Source organism: Protopterus annectens, chromosome 5.part1 (genome assembly GCF_019279795.1).
Source record: "Protopterus annectens isolate FY-2018-M chromosome 5.part1, PAN1.0, whole genome shotgun sequence".
Lineage (NCBI taxonomy): Eukaryota > Metazoa > Chordata > Ceratodontiformes > Protopteridae > Protopterus > Protopterus annectens.
Genome location: NC_056736.1, coordinates 736,382,142 through 736,400,687, shown reverse-complemented (window position 1 = coordinate 736,400,687; position 18,546 = coordinate 736,382,142). Strand labels below are relative to the sequence as shown.

The following is an 18,546-nucleotide window of genomic DNA, read 5'->3' as shown; positions in this document are numbered from 1 at the left end:
TTTTTATATGTATGACTTGTTATTCAAGGATTTTTTTTTGTAAGTCTTGTGCATATACTGAGGTTACCCTGATCTCTCCCTTTGGTTTATAATGTTAAAAGGAGTTTGCTCTTGATAAATTTAGTATTGCTCCAAATACATCTAAAAATATTAACAAAGCTAATGGACAGCTACTAAAACAAAAGCAACATTGACTATGAGCCTGAAGCTCTATTTATGTGTGATCAAGTTTAATAGTTAAAAATAAAACCCAGCTAAGTTCCAACTTTCTGTTAAGAGTCTAAATGATCTATTGTCATACTTGTGTTTTATTTTTTGTAACATAAATGTCTTCATAAAACCCATACTGCACTCATCTCCCATTGTTACCAGTATAAAATGTATAACAGTCTAAAAATTACTGAAATGTACAATTAACGTAGAATGCCAACTGCATAGCTCTTAAAATCCTTCATCTTTGGAAAATTTTTGAAAATGTTGAAATGTCTCTTTTCTTGAAACATATTTATAGTTTTTACGACATCAAAAAACATAACTCCAAAGCCGTACCCTCTGATATTTTACTCTTATCAGTATTTAATGTTCTGTTTTTGTTGTATAAACATTTAAGGTTATCACAGATGAGTTTTGCAATATTGTTGTTTCTTTTAAGAATGTATCAGTTAGTCAGTTATTGTAATCTCTGTCCATAGGTATATTTAAAATCTCCTTTCTCTAAGTTTTTGCTCTATTTGTATATTTTTTTCCTGTTAAAATGGGGGCATATTTACTAATGCTTTAGTTCACAAGCTCTTAGGTGCTTGGTTATTTATCTGTTAGGATCTTAAGAAGCCATGCCATGCTTTACACTCCCTTGGTAGTTTCTTAGCATAGCTGATGCTATCCATGTCATTATTGATTATGGATGGATGGCAAAGTGAGCGACAGCTTCTGAGCTTGAGATCCTCCCCTCCCAGGACTCCTGTTACCCATAATCCTCAGATCTCATTTGCCATGATTAGTGAGCAGACGTGTTCTCTGTTGCTCAAGCTCGTTAGGTCAGTTAAGTGTCTTTTTTGGGTTTCTTTTCTGTCTCCCTCTCATTCTCTCCTCTCTCCCCTTTTTTTCCTCTGTCTAGTATGGCTAATTAGTGTACAGTAGATTTTTTAGTTTAATAGCAAGTCACCCCCTGTAAGTTTATTCGATGGCCGTTAGGGTTTTCCTGCCCTTTTCCCTTCCTTACTTTCCCTTCTAATTTCTCACTTTTGCGCTGGTGTGTGTGTTGGAGGGTTTTGTTCTTGGGTTTTGGTCATGGCTGACAAACGTTCTGGCTCCAGACGTTGCTCCTCATGCGGTTGGAAGTTAGCTCCTGCAGACAAGCATGAGGAGTGCATCTACGGTCTAGGAGAGCCCCATTTAGAGATTGAATGTGATATTTGTGCAGGGTTCAATCCTAGGGCTTTCCTAGACCATAGGAATAAGTTGCTCCTTAAAGGGCTTGCCAAGTGGTCTTGGGCACCCCCTCCAAAGCCCCATCAGGTCCCAAGATAAAGTCCTCTTCCTCTCGGGACTCCTCTGCTAAATGCTTCAGGCTCTCGGATCTTTGTGCCCTGGATCTGAGCCCAGCCTCGGGGGCTTCAGCTCTGGGGTCCTTGGCTCAGAGACCCTCAGCTCCCCTGGCTAGATCCGAATCCTCGGAGACTCGGAGGTTCTCAGATCCGATTGGATCAAAATCCCGCTCAGCTCTGACGACCTTATCAGATCCGTCCATGGGGGACTCTTGTACACTCAGATCCAACCAGTTCTTCAGATCCGACAGCTCCCTTGGAGCCGGTTATTATTATTGATCCCCTGGCCACTTCCAGAGTCTTGGATCAGAGGAAGTCTAGTAGATCCTCCTCTAGGGACCGCAGACACACTACCCATTCAGGCCATTCTTCAGTTTCCTCCTGGTCTTCTAGGAGCTTGCTCCCATCTGATATGGACCAGATAATGAGCTTTCTCCAAGCCCAAATGGAACTAGGCTTGCTTCCGTCCTCTAGCCACTTGCCGAAGGGTGTTTTGCCCACCCCTGCACTCCTCTCCTCCTATCCGACTCCTGGGAGTTTGGCGTCCTTGGGTTACAGTTAGCCTAAAGAGAGGTCATCGGTGTTGGGTAGTGTCCCCACTCCCACACCATCTGGGTCCCTGGCTGGCTCAGCCCTCCTTGTCCTTGGGGCTGGCATTGCCTCAGACCCAAGAGATCCCTGGAGGCCACCAGGGGGTTTCAGTCCAGAGTTTTTGAACCATTCCCTTCCTTTGGGGCCTTCTGCCCTGGATAGCTCGGGACCTGTATTGTCCAGGGATGTTGGTACTGTGCTGGGGTCTCCCCTCCTGCTCCAGTTTGTCATTACCAGTGTGGAGAAGGGTGGGGCTTCATCCAGTCCGTCTGCCTTCCAGGCGATAGACAGGGCCATCTTCAGTTGGTTGGCAGCCTCTTCCTCAGCTTTGGACCCACCCCTGCCTGGTTTCGTCTTGGGTGGCAAGTCTTCATCATCGGTCCAGGGTCAGCCCCCCCGGATTGCCTTCAGAAGGGCATTACCTCCGTAGGTGTACCCTCCTCCTCCAAGTCCTCCCCAGAGCTCGTGGTGGAGGAACCCCTTCGGAAGAGGATGTGCAAGAGGAGGCATGTAGACTCCCCTCGAGAGTCCCTCATGGAGGACATGGAATTCGAGGAAGGAGATGGGACCCCCAGACTACCATCCAAGGAGGTGTCCTTTGGAGACATACTTGAGATCCTGAAAGAGCAGGGTGGTTGGTCTTCCCCCACCCCATCCTCAGAAGAGTCTGTGTTCATGAATATGTTCGGGGTGGGCCCATCTTCCTCCTGGGTGTCTCCCACTGCGGATGAGTTAGTCCAGCTCATTGCCAGCAGGGCGGGGAAGGAGCCAGACACAGTCTACCCGGTCCCCCAAGAGGGCAGGTACGTTTCTCAGTCCTCCCAAAAATAAACGTTTCTGGAATAAGGGTGTCCCTGTAGATGCTATTGTGGTAGCCGCAGCCACCAAGAAAGAGCTCGTGGAACAGAGCTCTACAGTCCATCCCCCTAATAGAGAGTCAAGGGCGATTTACTGTTTTGGGAAGCACCTGTATGCCTCAGCTACTTTCGGACTGAGGACTACAAATTATATGGCACATTTCACATGGCTGGAAAGGGATTTGTTATTGGAACTTTCCTCTTCCCCTTCAGAGTTATTGCCTCCAGAGAGCCTTAAATTGGTTTCTCTGAAGCTCTCCACTCTCACTTCCATTGCTAATGCCTTAATGAGGTTGATCTCGGACATGGTTGAAGCCACCTCACAAGTGACAGGTACAGGTATTGCTATTAGGCGTCATGCCTGGCTTCGCCTTTACGGGTTTGTGGACAACTTCAAGGTGTTCTTTACCAATGCCCCATTCATTGGATCTACTCTCTTTGGTCAAGGAAACACTGACCCACAGTGAGCAGGAGGGAAGGACCTTGTCTGCAGTGGGGATCACGTTTTCGACTCCCCAACATTCCTTCTCTAAGTCTCAGAGGGGTAGTAAAAAACTATGGTTCCACAGGATGCAGTCTTCCTTCCAAGATGCTCCTCAGAAATCCTCTTCTTCCAGCCAGGGAAGGGGATTTGATAACAGATGCTGCCCCAGAGGCAGAGGAGGTCCACAGAATCAGGGCTTCCAAGAACCCTTCTTGTGGAAGCCCTCACAGTGCTCTTGAAGTGCTGCCCGACTGTCCAACCGTGGAGGCAGTCAGGGGTCATATCTCCTTGCACCACCTGGCTTGGGCTGCTATTACCTCAGACCAGTGGGTGGTAAACATTGTGTCCATGGGTTACTTTATACACTTCAGTCACTCTCCTCCATTCCAAAAGTCACTCCCGGATGTCCCATCCCACCAAAGGGAGTTAGCTCTCACAGAGGTGCAAGACTTCCTTCAAAAAAGAGCCATCTAGAAGTTCCCAACAGGACAAGGATCCGGTACTTACTTCTTTTTAGTGCCCCAAAAAGCAGGGGAACTGCATCCCATTCTGGACCTCAGCAAGTTGAATTTATCCGTCAAGAAGTCGAAGTTCGGGAAGATCACTGTTCAGTCCATCCTTCCACTTCTGCGCAAGGACGATTGGATGTGATTGATCTCAAGGATGTGCAGTATTACATAAAAATAGGCAGGTGCTCCAGGTGATTCCTGCATTTCTGGCTGGGGGCCAGTCATTATCAGTTCATCGCCCTGCCCTTCGATCTCACCTTTTCCCCCCAGGTGTTCACCGGCTTGTCACAGTTCCCACAAAGCATCTCCTCTCTCTAGCCATAGACTTCACTCTAAGTCTATTTCATTTTCTGGGCATTACCGTCAACCCTCCCAAGTCACACCTTCCTCCATGTCAGAGACTGGAATTCATAGGAGTTCTTCTGGACACGGTGTTGGAGACTGCAGCTCTTTCCCTCTGCAGGGTAGACACGATCCAGGAGAAAGTCCTCATCCTGGATCAGGACAGTGTCCCTGCCCATCTAATTCTTCAAGCCCTTGGGTTGATGGTGGTTATTCAGTTAGTTCCCCTCACCAGGTAATCACACGCGGGAGCTTCAGTGGACCCTTGCGGTACAGTGGTCTGCTCACCTTCATATGTCCATTCCAGTGCAAATATCTCAAGTCTGCCGGTGTCACTTGAATTTGTGGCACCGGTTTGAGGATCTTCAGCTAGGGAGACCTTTTTGTCGACCGCAACCCCAAGCCACGCTGACCACAGACACCTCCCTGTTGTGGGGGCATTTTCAGGAAAGGATGGTTCAAGGCACGTAGTCCCCCTTGGAGTCCAAGTTGTGCATCATCGTCCTTGAAATAAGAGCAGTTCTACTATCATTGCAAGCTTTCCAGGACCACCTTCTCAGGACTGTAGCAGTTCAGACAGACAACATGGAAGTAGTCTGGTACATCAACAAGTGGGGGGGGCATGATTTTACCCGCTATGCAGAGAGGCCATGAGAGTGTGGGAATGGCCTCTGGGTGCTTTCTTTTTGCAACACATATTCCCAGTGTCTCCAACTTACTAGCAGACAAGCTCAGCAGGCCTATCCTGAGTCCCCACGAGTGGTCCCTGAAACAGTCAGTGGCAAGCTGGATCTTTGACCGATGGGGTTTTCTGTGCTGTGATCTGTTTGCATTGCCAGCCAGTCACAAGTGCAGCAAATACTTTGCCTTGATCCCCCACTGGGGGAGTCACCCAGGGATGCTCTGATTCACGATTGGCCGATGGGACTCCTCTATGCCTATCCCCCAATGCCCCTCATTCCCAGCATTCTACAGAAAGCCCATCACCTAAAGGCTCATCCCATCGCCCTCTTCTGGCCTCATCAAATGTGGTTCTCCCTCCTCTGGACTCATCTGAAATATCCACCTTGGATATAGGATCCGGTCCAGGATCTCATCTCCCATCCATGGGGATTTCCCCCTCCAGACCTGACATCCCTGAGGCTGATAGCATGGTACCTCCAGTTCCAGTGATCATCAGTCAGGTTAAATTGCCTTCCATAGTGAAGGACATTATTTTGGCATCTCAGAAACATTCCACTAAAAAGTTTTATTCCAGTAAATGGAAGGGGTTCTATCTTTGGCCTCGTCAGAGGGACATTGATCCCTTTTCTGGTCCAGTTGTGGACATTCTATCTTTCCTTTCTTCTTTGTTCCAACAAGGAACAAGCTTTTTGATGATTAAGCTGCAATTAGCAGCTGTTTCTAACTTTCACCTAAGTGATAGTCCCATGTTTTCTTCTAGGCTCTGCAAAGCCTTTCTTAAGGGGGTATTCTTGCTTAGGCCTCCCTTCAAAGATCTGTCTCCTCCTTCGGATCTTACTTTGATGCTGCAGTCCTTGACACAACCTCCTTTTAAACCTGCTGTGAAGTGTGATATTAAGTTTCTGTCTTAGAAGACGGCCGTTTTGGTGGCCATTACCTCTACCAAGAGAATTTCGGAAATGCATGCTCTTTGCATAAAGCCTCCCTTCATGATGTTTCATAAGGATAGGGTCTGTTTTAGAACCAGTCCTTCATTCATTCCAAAAGTAGCGTATGAAACGAACCTAAATCAGTCTATTCAGCTTCCCGTCTTCTTTCCCAACTTTTCTAACAAAGGGGGGAGTATCAATTACATTGTCTGGATATCCATAGACATCTACGTTTCTATTTAAAGAGGGCTGAGAATTTTCAAAAGTTATGTGAAGGCTGCCAGCCTAGCTAGATAGAATTTTGTAGATAATTCTGTTATTTGTAAATATTAATATAAGCCACAGCCTTGTTCTCTTAAATGGAAGAAAATGGTGTTAAATGTTGAACTTCAAAAATGTAACCACATTGTACTCTGCTGGAGGAAAGCTGATAAGTCAAGCATTGTATAATTGTTTGATCTCAAAACTCGGAGCTGTGATGTCTGAATGAAGGAATTCTTCCTATTGCTTTGAAACCAGAGTTAATGGCTAGAATTTACATGTATAATGTATTTTATTGCTCTGACTTCCTGACCAGCTGCTAGATCAAAAGGGCTGTTACAGTCTGAGTTTTTGTTAGCCTGGGAAACCAAGAATAATGATATAATCTGAAATGAGTCAGTGCTACTGTGTTATCAATTTAAGGACAGAGAGAGAGAGAAAATCAGAGCATTTTGCATTTGTCTTGAGAAAATCCAACTCACCAGCACTCTGTCTGTGCTCTGTATGTAAGTAGGATCTTAGACTTTAGTGTCTCTCATAGTAATAGCTAGGAAATAGGAATATTAGACTAGTTTTCTGTATTGATGTCAGAACTATTCTACTGTATTATTTTAAACATTTTCCTGTGATCTGTGGACTCTTGACTAGCACTGTGTAGTAAGAAGTATTGTCTTGTGTTCTTTATTATTTCTTATTAAAAAAAAAAAAAAGTGTAAGAAACATCTCTGTGTGGAAGATTTTCAGTCCATATATTTCTAGTTAATCACTGTATATTAATCTGATCAGACAATAGTAGTAGAAGTAGCAAACTTAAACTCATCTTAAGTCAAAACAAAACAAAAAATAATAATAGAAAATATATAATTGTACAGCATTACTAAGTATTCTGTTTCCAGTCGAAAATTTGTAATGGGTCTATATTAAATCAGCAAACATTTAAAAAAGTGAACTATGATTGATTAACCCTAGTTCACCGAACGCTGAAAATCCTGAATGCTCAGAACAGTGATTTTTTTTTTCCTCAGGGAAAAAAAATCACTGTTCCACCAAAACAGTATATAATGTGGAGGGCTTCGCCCCCCACACCCCCCCCCCCTACTTAAATATACTAACTCTGAGATCGCATCACAGTGGAGGAAATGGCAAACTCCCGAAACCGGCCCAGCGATTTTTTTTCCCTGAGAAAAAAATCGCTGTTCCGGGTGTTCGGGATTTTCAGCGTTCGCTCAAATAGGGTCGATGAATCAGCGTTCACTTTTTTAAGCATTTGCTGATTCAATAAAGACCCTTTGTAATGCATTACAAGTTGCATTTGGTATCTCTGAGTAGAGCCTCATTTGGTTCTTCTGTGCTCCGGCATGTCCTTACTTGATACCTGCCAGGGTTTTGGATAGCTGAGGACTCTGACCCATCCGTCATTAATAATGACACGGATAGCATCAGATAAAGAGTTATGTACTTACCATAACTTGGAATCTGTGCTAACCAGTGTTATTATTCATTACATTCTCACCCTCCTTCCCCTTCTTTCTGGTTTATAGGTTCATAGACTAGTACTAGGCTGTCTTTATGGACCATTTTAAGCCTAGCTAATTACCCCATGTGAGAATCAAACCCTGCACCTTGGGTCTATAAGGTAAACACCTTAACCCTTATGCCAACCTCCCACCCAGGAGATTCTTGGAGTAATGGTGTGTTTGGTTCTGCTGTTCTTAGCTGCAGATAGTGTCACTGTCCTGATATCTATCTAGCAAACCTAATCTGAGGATTACGGGTAACAGGAGTCCTGGGAGAGAAGAAGCTGGAGTTCAGGAGCTGTTGCTCACTTTGCCGGCTTGGATCTGAGGTCGGATCCAAGACCCATCCATAATGAATAATGACACTGGTTGGCACAGATTCCAAGTTATGGTAGGTGCATAACTCTTTTTATATTTTGTGTATGAATAGCCTAGAGACCAACAGAACAAGGATATGTTGAGACATTTACTTGTTGCAGCTTTCCATGAGGGACACATGTTAAACTAGGGGGTAATTTATGGTTTCCCATCCTGTTGTCCAAGTTGCATCTGAACAGAGTAAGAGAAATACTTTGAGTGAAGATTCTGTGATAATTATGTCTCCCTCCAACATATTTTGTTTATTTAGTTGAAGAGATTTAAATCCCTTGATCAGGTGTTCATACTACCATTGAACTTGCAAATGTGTAATAGGTCAGACAGGATGGGAACTCTTGAGGCTTTATATGCAAGGCAGAGGTTGCCTCTTCATAGCCTGTATGACACCGAGAAAAGGGTCAAAGTTTGAGACAGTTTAAATAGTTTTTCTGATTTAGGCCCTTAAATTTTTTTTTTTGTGAGAAAGTGTTGTGATAAATCTAGTTGTGACGTGATTGGAAAGATGCATGTCAAAAGGGGCATTATATTCAATAATTCGCGTAACAAGAGTCGAGTGCAGTGAAATATTTGCATACCTAGACCTGGATCTGGATGCCATACCTTTAGATAAAAGCTATGCAGTGAAAATGGCTTCCTTACAGTAGTGGATGCATGGTGATCAAAGGGCAAAGGGCAGTTCATTGTTGGCATAGGTTTCTAGGTCTGTAACTACAGGATCAATTTCCAGGGGGTGATGTCAATTGATACCTATAATGGAAGTCATGTTTGCATTTACCATGCTTGAATTAGACGTCATACATATAAAAATTAAGTTGATAAAGCATGCTTTGCACCACTTCCTGTGCACCGTTGCTCACACCAGTGCAGCCCTTGATGTCTAATATCTCCTGTTTGTTTTCCTGAATGTTTCTTAAAAAAAAACTGAAATCATCATTGATTAGCCTCGATGCCAACTCTGAAGCATCAGCCCTTATTCCATTTGACCTACAGCAGTTAAGCAAAGTAGAACCTGGTAAATGTGGTTTTAATTTAGAGTCATTAAACTGTTTCATTCATGATGCAGTTATGTGTATTCTCTTTGAAGTGAAAAGTTTCAGACTTCCCACTGTGTGCTTTATATTTCTTGAGTTTAACTTGGCTGCCACATCAGTTTGTCACAGGTTTTGACTTGGGTGCAATTTGCTCAGGCCTAAGAACAATGTGACTGTACAAAGTTTCCTGAACAGCATCAGTACTCTCTGGGGTGACAGGTGCAAATCTGTAGAGCTGTCAGGTTGATCACACATTTCAGGCCAGGCCAGCAGGTATTATTTCTATCTCTGGCACAAGATCTTTAGCCATGAGCTAAAGTTTATCATGTTTCAGGTAAGCAGATTAGAAGTTTGTATTATTTTTGTTAAGAAAGCAGGGACTCCCATTTGTAAAATGTACATTGTCAAAGTGGTTCATAAACAGTAATGTTTTTTTTAATAAATACTATGACATATAAATAATATGAATGATATGAAATATAAAATACTTTTAATAAATGCTATGAATAAACTGAAAAGGAGGATTTCAGATCATCTTTCAGACATCAGACATAAATGGCAGTGAAACAACTTATCCAAACACTTATTAGAACAGGCCAGACATTCTGGTTTTAAAATTTTTCATTCTGGACTGCATGGAGATGGAAGAGCTTGAAGGGGACGTCAGTGGTGTGTTGGACAAAAAAGAACTGTGCTGGCAGTTGAAATTAAATGCATTCAGAAAACCAGGATTTAACTACTATTGCTGTATTAAGAGTGTGTTGAATTTATGTAATCTGCAACACGATCTGTAAAGGTTTTTAGGGAATTTTTTGAGGAATATTTTTATGTACTAAAATATACTAAATAATAAAAATAATGCATGGAATGTCTGTGTGTGTATATATATATATATATATATATATATATATATATATATATATATATATATATGTTTAGTTACTTTAATCTCAGTTCTGCTTTGATTAGATTTATTGCATTGCGCCAGAGATTTAAATGGTAAATTCAAAACACACATTTTTCATGCCGCTATTACCATGTAGTATTGTTATAATTCCCCCATTTACCATACTGGTGGACACTCATGCACACTTTTATACATTACTAGTTTACGTCATCCACTCTTTTCTGTATTCTACTAGTTTTCATTATATAAACATGTTTTTGGTGCTGTTAACATGAAGACTGTCTTGACAGGGGGTTTTGCAAAGCACTGACATTTTTTTCTGAGTTGTTAGTAACGTATTTTTTATGCATAATAGTACACATGGATGGATATTTACTGGATATTATTAGACAGATGTATTTTACGTTTATAGTGTTTTAGTTTGATTATCTTTATTGTTAGATAGCTATGCGTTTTTTCTTCATTTTAGTTGTTGTGACAGACCTGATGAAGGCTTTATTGCATTAGCTAGCCCAAAGCGATTTTAGTTAACAGTCGTTTTATGTATATCTTTTTATGTATATGTTATGCTTTTTTAATACCTGATCTTGACATGTGGGCTGCAAATAGGTAGTGTTTTCCTTAAGTAGGATTTAGTAGTTTGCATCCTTTCCCAGAAATTACTTTCCTCGGGGGGTATTTGTGAAGCTGCACTGGGGGGTCTTCTGTTCACAGGTTTATCAAGTGCTACAGAGTGAACAATACTGTCTCCTAGCAGGATTTAGAAAGGCAGTTATGCCTGATTATGGCTTTTTGTTTTATAAGACCTTTCTTCAAAAGAGCATAATGCAACTGATGGTGTCTTCTATAACTATGGGAATTTTGGGAGGGGGGGGGGTTTGTTGTAATATATCTTTCCAGTATCTGCTTGCATTTTTTTCTACTGTGGCCTCAGTTGGTTTACATACAGTGTATGTAGTTTTACTGTGTCAGTTATTGTCTCTGCATCTGTTGCATCTTGCTTAAAGAATTACAAATGACATAGGGCAGACTTTTTATTTCCATCAGCGTAAGCAATTCGTATGTGTGTGCTGTACTGACACAAGGCTGACATTATCACATGCTAATGGGAAATAAGTCGTTTTCAAAAATGAACTGTTTCGCTCTGTTGAAGATTTGTTCTTCTGGTATGTTACAAGACCTTGCTTCCTTTTTGGTATTTATTGTTAACTGGATAGTTTTTAACATCATGATCTATAACTTTCACCATGACTGTTTCATCAAGCCATCTCTGCATCCTAATAGATTTTACCGTTTATATCTAGACCGCCGCAGTGTTTCACAACTCTCTTTTCATGTTGCTTCATTTTTACAAGTCATTTTATGCAGGTGTCTTTTCAGTGTCACACATGCACATTGTCACCTGCAGCCAGCCTCTTGGTAGTGACAAAGGCTGATGTAACTCTTGTGAGCACAAAGTGACAAAGGCTGATGTAACTCTTGTGAGCACAAAATACTTTGTTTGTAGCCACGGTGTTCCACTGGTGGCCAACATCTCATTTGTAGGTGCTTTCAGCTTCACATCTGTAAGCTTAAGTTGTACAAGTATGTAACAGTTGAAGGAAAAGCTGGGAGAGTAATGTTATTTCTGGAATGGGTCTTTGTCTTAGCATTCCTTAAGCTAAACTTTACATGTTTTCCCCAGCTTCACCCTAGTCTATTAATTTCTTGTAATATTACTTTGTTGGGTTTATATCTGCATTCTAAGGTGGGATAGCAGGTCCCACAAATTTGCCCTTGCCCTCTAGTGCGTTGCTTTACAGTGAGTACCAGGCTCTGTTTTGTTGCTTTTGTTTGAAGTTTATTAGGGTGTTTATCTGTCATCAATCCTTGAAGAAGAAGAAGTTGATGATACAGCATTGTTCTTGAAGAGAAATTACTGCAAGTACATTAGATTTCTAGCACATTTGTCCCATTGATTGAAATGGCAACTACTGCCAATCAAGTGAAAATCCAGTGTTTACTGAATGCAGTACTTTCTTTAAACCTTAAAAATGGTGAGTTGATATTTTCTGTTCTTTTTTGCAGCCTGTTGGAGCACTGAACCCCAAACGAGCTGTTTTTTATGCTGAGCGCTATGAAACATGGGAAGATGATCAAACCCCACCTTATCACTACAACACCCACTATTCAACAGCTTCCTCTACCCTGGCGTGGCTTGTAAGAATTGTGAGTATTAAATGTGATGCTCCATGTTGTAATCTCTTTTACTAGATTTTGATTTTCATATGTGCTTGTATCAAAAAGCATTTGACCACATTTCTTCATAACCACTTGACTGGTGTCAGGTCCCAATGGCCTATTGGATAAAGTGTTGGCCTCCTGAGGCAGGGATTGTGTGTTTGAGTCCCATCTGGGATGATATAATCTTCATTGTATAGAGTAGCCTGGAAGGTTAAGCACACAGTAGTGTGGGAAGCTTTGTGCTTGTGGTTTCAAAATCCAAATATGCTTGGGAGTGGAGAATGGCGTAATGGTTAAGGTATTTACTCTTCAGACACAAGGCACAGAGTTAGTTTGATTCTCAACTGTGAGGGAAACTGGCTAGGCATAAAATGGTCCTCAAAGGCAGCTAGCCTAGTACTTACCTATGAAATTCAAGGTCCAAATACTATTCACTCATTTATGATTTCTTATGTAGATTACTCTCTCCTCACTGATAACACCTCATGTGACTTTCTCTAATCCATCTGTAAAGTTTTTATTTCTTCGGTTCTGCACCCATTTAGCCTAGCTAAAGCTGTAAACAGTTAGAAAATATATACTGTTACATGGGAACTCTTTAACAGATCGGAACGTCCATCCCTTGACAACTTTAGGACAGAAGCAGTTGTTTACAGAAAGCAGTATCTGTGTAACATCATTTCTAGAGTCGTCAGGAAATGTACATGACAAAGTACAATGTAAATAATGTCTATGTGTGTGATGAGTCTTGCATTACATTACAAATAACGCAGACGGCAGTGGAATCTGGTAACATGCTTGCTAACTGAGGCATGTTAATCCCCCTTGGAAAATTGCATTGTTAATTGAGTAAACCCCTCTCTTACTGGTAGTGTTTGATTGAGGCTTGCTGTGGTATGAATTCTCTGCCTTCTTTGGCTAGGATATATTCTTTCATTTACGTAATGAGGTATTCTGACTTATAAACTAGTTAGACTGTACATTTTCAGTGTTGTTTTGATTTTTTTTCTCAGATTCAATGAGAAACTGTTTCCTCCAAACAGATTCTTAGAATTATCTTCATCTGCCATTTGATGTGATGCAAAGAAACCTTGAGCAGACTGTGCTTTAAGCCCTAAATTAAACTAAGATATTAATGTCCTATATATTAAGCTAATAATTGATTGAAATAAGACCACAGCCATAAGATGCCTTTTGCCTGTTAGCTAAGCACATATAATACCGTGAGATTGACATCACTTCCTAGAAAGAATATTTAGAAACTGACAAAAAAGAGCGACAGTAGAATGGAATATGTCATCCTGTTAGAATCACGAATGTTAAGCAGGCATAAACCAGTGTTAGCAACAGTAAACCTTCACGCATGTAACGTTTATAATTCTGGCTGTGCCCCAGGATATAATGCTCTCAGTAATACACTGACCTGGATATGAACTCATCCCTTCATGAGCAGGGCTAACATTAGTTATTTCCAGTCTCCTAACACCCGCCTTGGCATACTCTTATTTCATTTCGTTGCACATTTGTGTCTGTATCTGCTGAAACATTAACTTCTTGTATAAACAGACTTACAACTGTGAGCTTTTCGGCTTTAACACCTCTTATCCTTGGCTTCACTGCCTGATAATAAACAATATGATCTGCATTATTTTACACGTGCAGAAAATAGTCCAGTTATTCACTCTGCTGATAAAAAATATTGGAAGACTAAATACCCCATCATTTTTTTCAGTCAAAATTTCGTAACCTTCTAGATCTCACTGAGCTAAGAGCCAATTTTAAGTGTAAACCTGAGAAGTCAAAATTCTGGCAGAATAGTATAGATATATATAGCAAATATAATCAAGATATGGCAAAAAGCAGTTGCTTCAACTGAGACAACTGTTGCTTCCAATTAGCTGTAAGTACCTGTTTTTGCTCTTATGTTGCACTTTTAATTTGCGTTTCCATTCTACTGTCTGTCTGAGTTGTCTGAACTGTTTTTTGTCACATTTTACTGTATACTGTACTAGTTCAGTTGTAGCGTAGCCCAGTTCCAAGTTTACTGTTTCTGGGTCCATTTTCTAACTTCTGAGCATCAAATTCAAGCCATCTTTGTTGGTGAAGGCCCTTCTACATCCTTGTGGGAGGTCAGTGCTGTCTGGATCCCATCTAATCAAGGGTGATTAGACTAGAGCTCAGAGTGAGCGCCCTTATTGCTAGTTTGAGTTAAATAAAAGAAGAAATAACCCTTTTAAGCCCCATGTTTGCACTTGTTGCTGTGCAGTGCACCATAGTGCACTGACACACAGTGGTGGTTACCATTGGTAGTTATAGACACAAGCGTTTTGCTTGATAAATTTTCCCTTAGCACTTTGCTTGTGGTTCTCCAGAGTTTTTTCACTGCCCTATTCTGCTGTAAGGTGGAACACTAAGCCTATCATCAGAGGTACCAACACACTTTTCACCCCCTAGCCATTCCTTTATGCAACCTCTTTTCCTGACCCTGCCTGGTGGACAACTACCATTAACAGACAATTTTCCACAGTTTCTCCAGACAGTTTGTTCGACATGGGCACCCTGAGGCAGTGTAGTAACTGTCTCATGTTCACCGACATTCCTCTGCTCCTAGTACACACAAACTCAACATGTGAGAGATGCAACTATATTAAGAACCTTGAATCCATGCTCTCTCGCACACCAGTCAGTACATATGACAAGGAGTAGGTTGTCAGCATGCACACCTCACCTCCTAATCCACCCAAACCCACATCACACATAACTACATATGCGGAGGTCGTCACCAGAAACATACCTAAACATTAGGGACCTCCCAAACACAAACAGAAGCATTCTACACATAATGCTTTCTCTGCAGAATACAGTACACATAATAGCTCACGCACCACTGTCTCACCTGTCAAGCCCTTAAGGCAAAACACAAAACCAAACATGTTAGTCACAGGTGATTTCATCGTGAGAGAGACAGATGTCCCTCTCACTAGGCTGGATAAGGAAAAGGTCACAGTCTGCTGTCTGTCATGTGCCAGGATACGCCATATCACACATGCACTCAAGTCTCTCAACAACAGGTGCTGCTATGACTCCGTCATAGTCCATGTTGGTGTGAACAACTTGAGATGTACCTCTCTGCACTACATGGAGAGACATGACTGAGCTCTTGGGCTACATGTTTCAGGCAGGTACATCCCTAGCCTTAAGCAGCATTTTACCTTCCCCTAGGATGATGCCGCTATACAAACAGAAAATGATTGAATTCAATAATTGGCTTAGTTTCTTTTGTCTTTCTAAGCGGGTGCAGTATCTGTCAGCGTGAGATGACATGATCGACAGACCTCAGTGCTTTGCCAGAGATGATCTTCATCTGTCATCCCTAGGATTTCGGCTACTGGCTAAGGCTCTTGCCACCCCCATAGTGCCCTTTTTAGGCAGTGTCTCAAGGACAAAATTCCTGACGTAAAAACTCCACATAAAAACAACCCCAAGGTTATGCTGCTAAACACTACAGTCTTAACATAAAACTTCACTCACTGGAAGCAATCCTCACCTTGGAAGATGCAGACATTTGTGGAGTCACGGAGACCTGGTTGAAGGCTGTGGAGAGCACTCCAGCCATACAGGTTTACACCTCCTTCCACATGTTCAGACCACAACCTGAAGGCATGAAAACTAAAGGAGGCAGTGTATCAATATTCATTAAAGATAAGTGCACCTCCAGATTAAACAGTATAATTCCCTGGAGATAATTCAGGTGCAGTTAACTGTTGGTAGGACACCTGTTCAAGTCATTGCCAGCTACAGAACCCCCTATGAATCAGGACACCCACTCTGCCTATTTGGATCTACTTGAGTCTGTCATGATACAGCTAAACACCATGGTTTTGGGCGACTTTAACTACCCATCCATTGACTGGGTAAATTACTTGTGCTCAAACTGACTTGCTCAAAGATTCCTCGATTTTGTTATCTCCAATGCCCTGGACCAGCTGGTTGACACCCCAACAAGAGGTGCTAACATCCTGGATCTGGCGCTTACCAGTATGGGGGGGACCACTGTAGCACCCACACTGTGAGGTCTTCCCTGATGAGATGCAACAACAGATTTGTGTCATTCAGAGTAACTATCACACCTGACACCCCCTCCCCCTGCAGCAACTAAACTAAAAAACTTCTCCAAAGCAGATTATAACCACTTACTGAATGGAATAAATACCTTCAGTGCACATCCCCTCTCAGATGGAACTGGCAACTATTCCAATTCTACACCAGTGCTAGATACAAACACCAGTATGTATAGCATTGACTATGCCGTACCTGATAGGATCAAAAAAGGTCCTCAAGGAAGAGCAAACCTGCCTGGTGGACAACTACCATTAACATGCTTTACAATAAGAGCATAAATTGCTGTCTAAGAGTAAGAGGGAATGAGCCCTTAGCTGGAAACACTCTGTCCTCAGCATAAACAGTTGAGTAAGACTTCTTGTGAAGTCCTCCAAAGCAAACTACGAATCCAGATTAGCTTCCTCAACTAAGGACAACTATAAGGCATTTTGTAGTTGCATCCATAACCTAAAAGAAAAGGCCCAGGTTTGTGCCGAACTGGTAGTTAATGATACCACATGTACTGAGCCTCTGGACATAACTAACCCATTGGCCAACAGGTTCTGTGAAAACTTCATTCACCTATCCCTGCCACACATACCCCATGACATCCCTACCACCTCTCCCCTACCTTGCATCTCTAAAGAGCATGTTGTAAACACCCTCTCTAAGGCCAAAAACACAGCATCTGTGGAACCTGATAACATCCCAGGCTGTGTCATACGTGGGCTACAACAAGAATTAGCAACACCTTTGGGTACTCTTTTCAAGTCAAAGCACCAGCTTCATCCCAGCTGAATGGAAAATGGCCACCATTCTTCCCTTGCACAAAGGTGGTGCTTCCACTGACCCAGGAACTATAGACCTATTAGCCTGACTAGCCTTATCTGCAAGGCCATGGAGGGAATCATCATGGACCTTTGTCAACAAAAATACAGGAAATCTCCAAACACTAGACCCTACTCAGTTTGGATTTGTCAAAGGGAGATCATGCCTATTAAACCTGGTGGACTCCTTTGAGACGGTCACCAAGGCTCTGGATGAGGGGAAATCTGTGCATACAGCCTACCTAGACTTAGCCAAGGAGTTTGATACTATCCCCCACTCAAGCATCATTGACAAACTCACCCAGCTAGGTATCACCCCTTATATTGTTAGATGGATTGCTAACTGGCTCACTGATAGAACCCATATAGTCAAAATAGGGGACTCCACCTCAAACAGCAGAGCTATAACCACTGGTGTTCCACAGGGATCAGTCCTGGGGCCTGTACTGTTTGGAATCTATTTCTTTGAAGTACAAGCAAAAACTAAAGGTCTGTGGCTGACAAAGTTTGATGATGACTGCAAACTGGGAGTGGTCATAGAATCTCCAGATGATTGGAACATCCTACAAGAGGGTCTTACACAAACAAATGATTGGTGCCAAATTCATGGCCTTAAACTCAATGTAAAAAAAGGTGTTATCATCCCTTTCGGTAAGAGCAATGTTCCTGCTAACTACCAAATCAATAGCAACACCTTAAGTATGCACTCAGTGGTGAGAGACATGGGCATACAGGTGACAGCAACCTTACCTTTGACCACCATGTCTCCACAGTGGTAAGAAGGGCATAAAATATTGCTCATCTCATAAGTAAGGGCATTGCCTCCAGAAAAAAAGAAATTATAACCTTCCTGTACTCTTCCCTCATCAGGCCAGTAATTGAGTACAGCACCCCTTTTGGTATGTACCTTTCCAAGCACCTGCAGCAATTGGAGAGACCACAAAGGCTCCTCACAAGGAAAATTCAAGGTCTTCCATCCTCTGTGGATTGTCTGAAATCAGTGTCACTTTATTCTGCTTTACACAGACTACTCAGAGGTGATCTCTGCCTTGCATACAGGGCAGTCTCATCAATAAGTCAAATGTTACTTGGGTTACTTGCTCTAAAGACCTTAGCTTGGTATGTGATATTAATAGAATCTGCTGGAGGGAAAGATTTGTCTCTCAGAGGTTACTGCACCTTTGGAACTGACTCCCACTTCATGTCAAATAGAGTACCTTATTGGCCCTCTTCAAATGCATTCTAGATGATTGGATGGGTAACCATAAATTCAACAAAGAAAAAGGGACCAACTTGAAGGTTAACCTTCACTGTATACGAAACAGCAATAATGCCTACAAAGAAAATGCAGTGAAAGA

The 18,546-nt window shown here is 42.1% G+C and overlaps 1 protein-coding gene across 1 annotated transcript in view; it reads left to right on the top strand.

Annotated features, from left to right (window-relative positions):
• NBEA (neurobeachin) overlaps positions 1–18,546 on the top strand; it is a 4,581,458-nt gene that overhangs the window by 4,014,690 nt on the left and 548,222 nt on the right. The window contains exon 52 of the mRNA XM_044072852.1: positions 12,105–12,245. Within this exon, the coding sequence (XP_043928787.1) occupies positions 12,105–12,245 (141 nt within the window). The remainder of the gene's footprint in view (positions 1–12,104; positions 12,246–18,546) is intronic.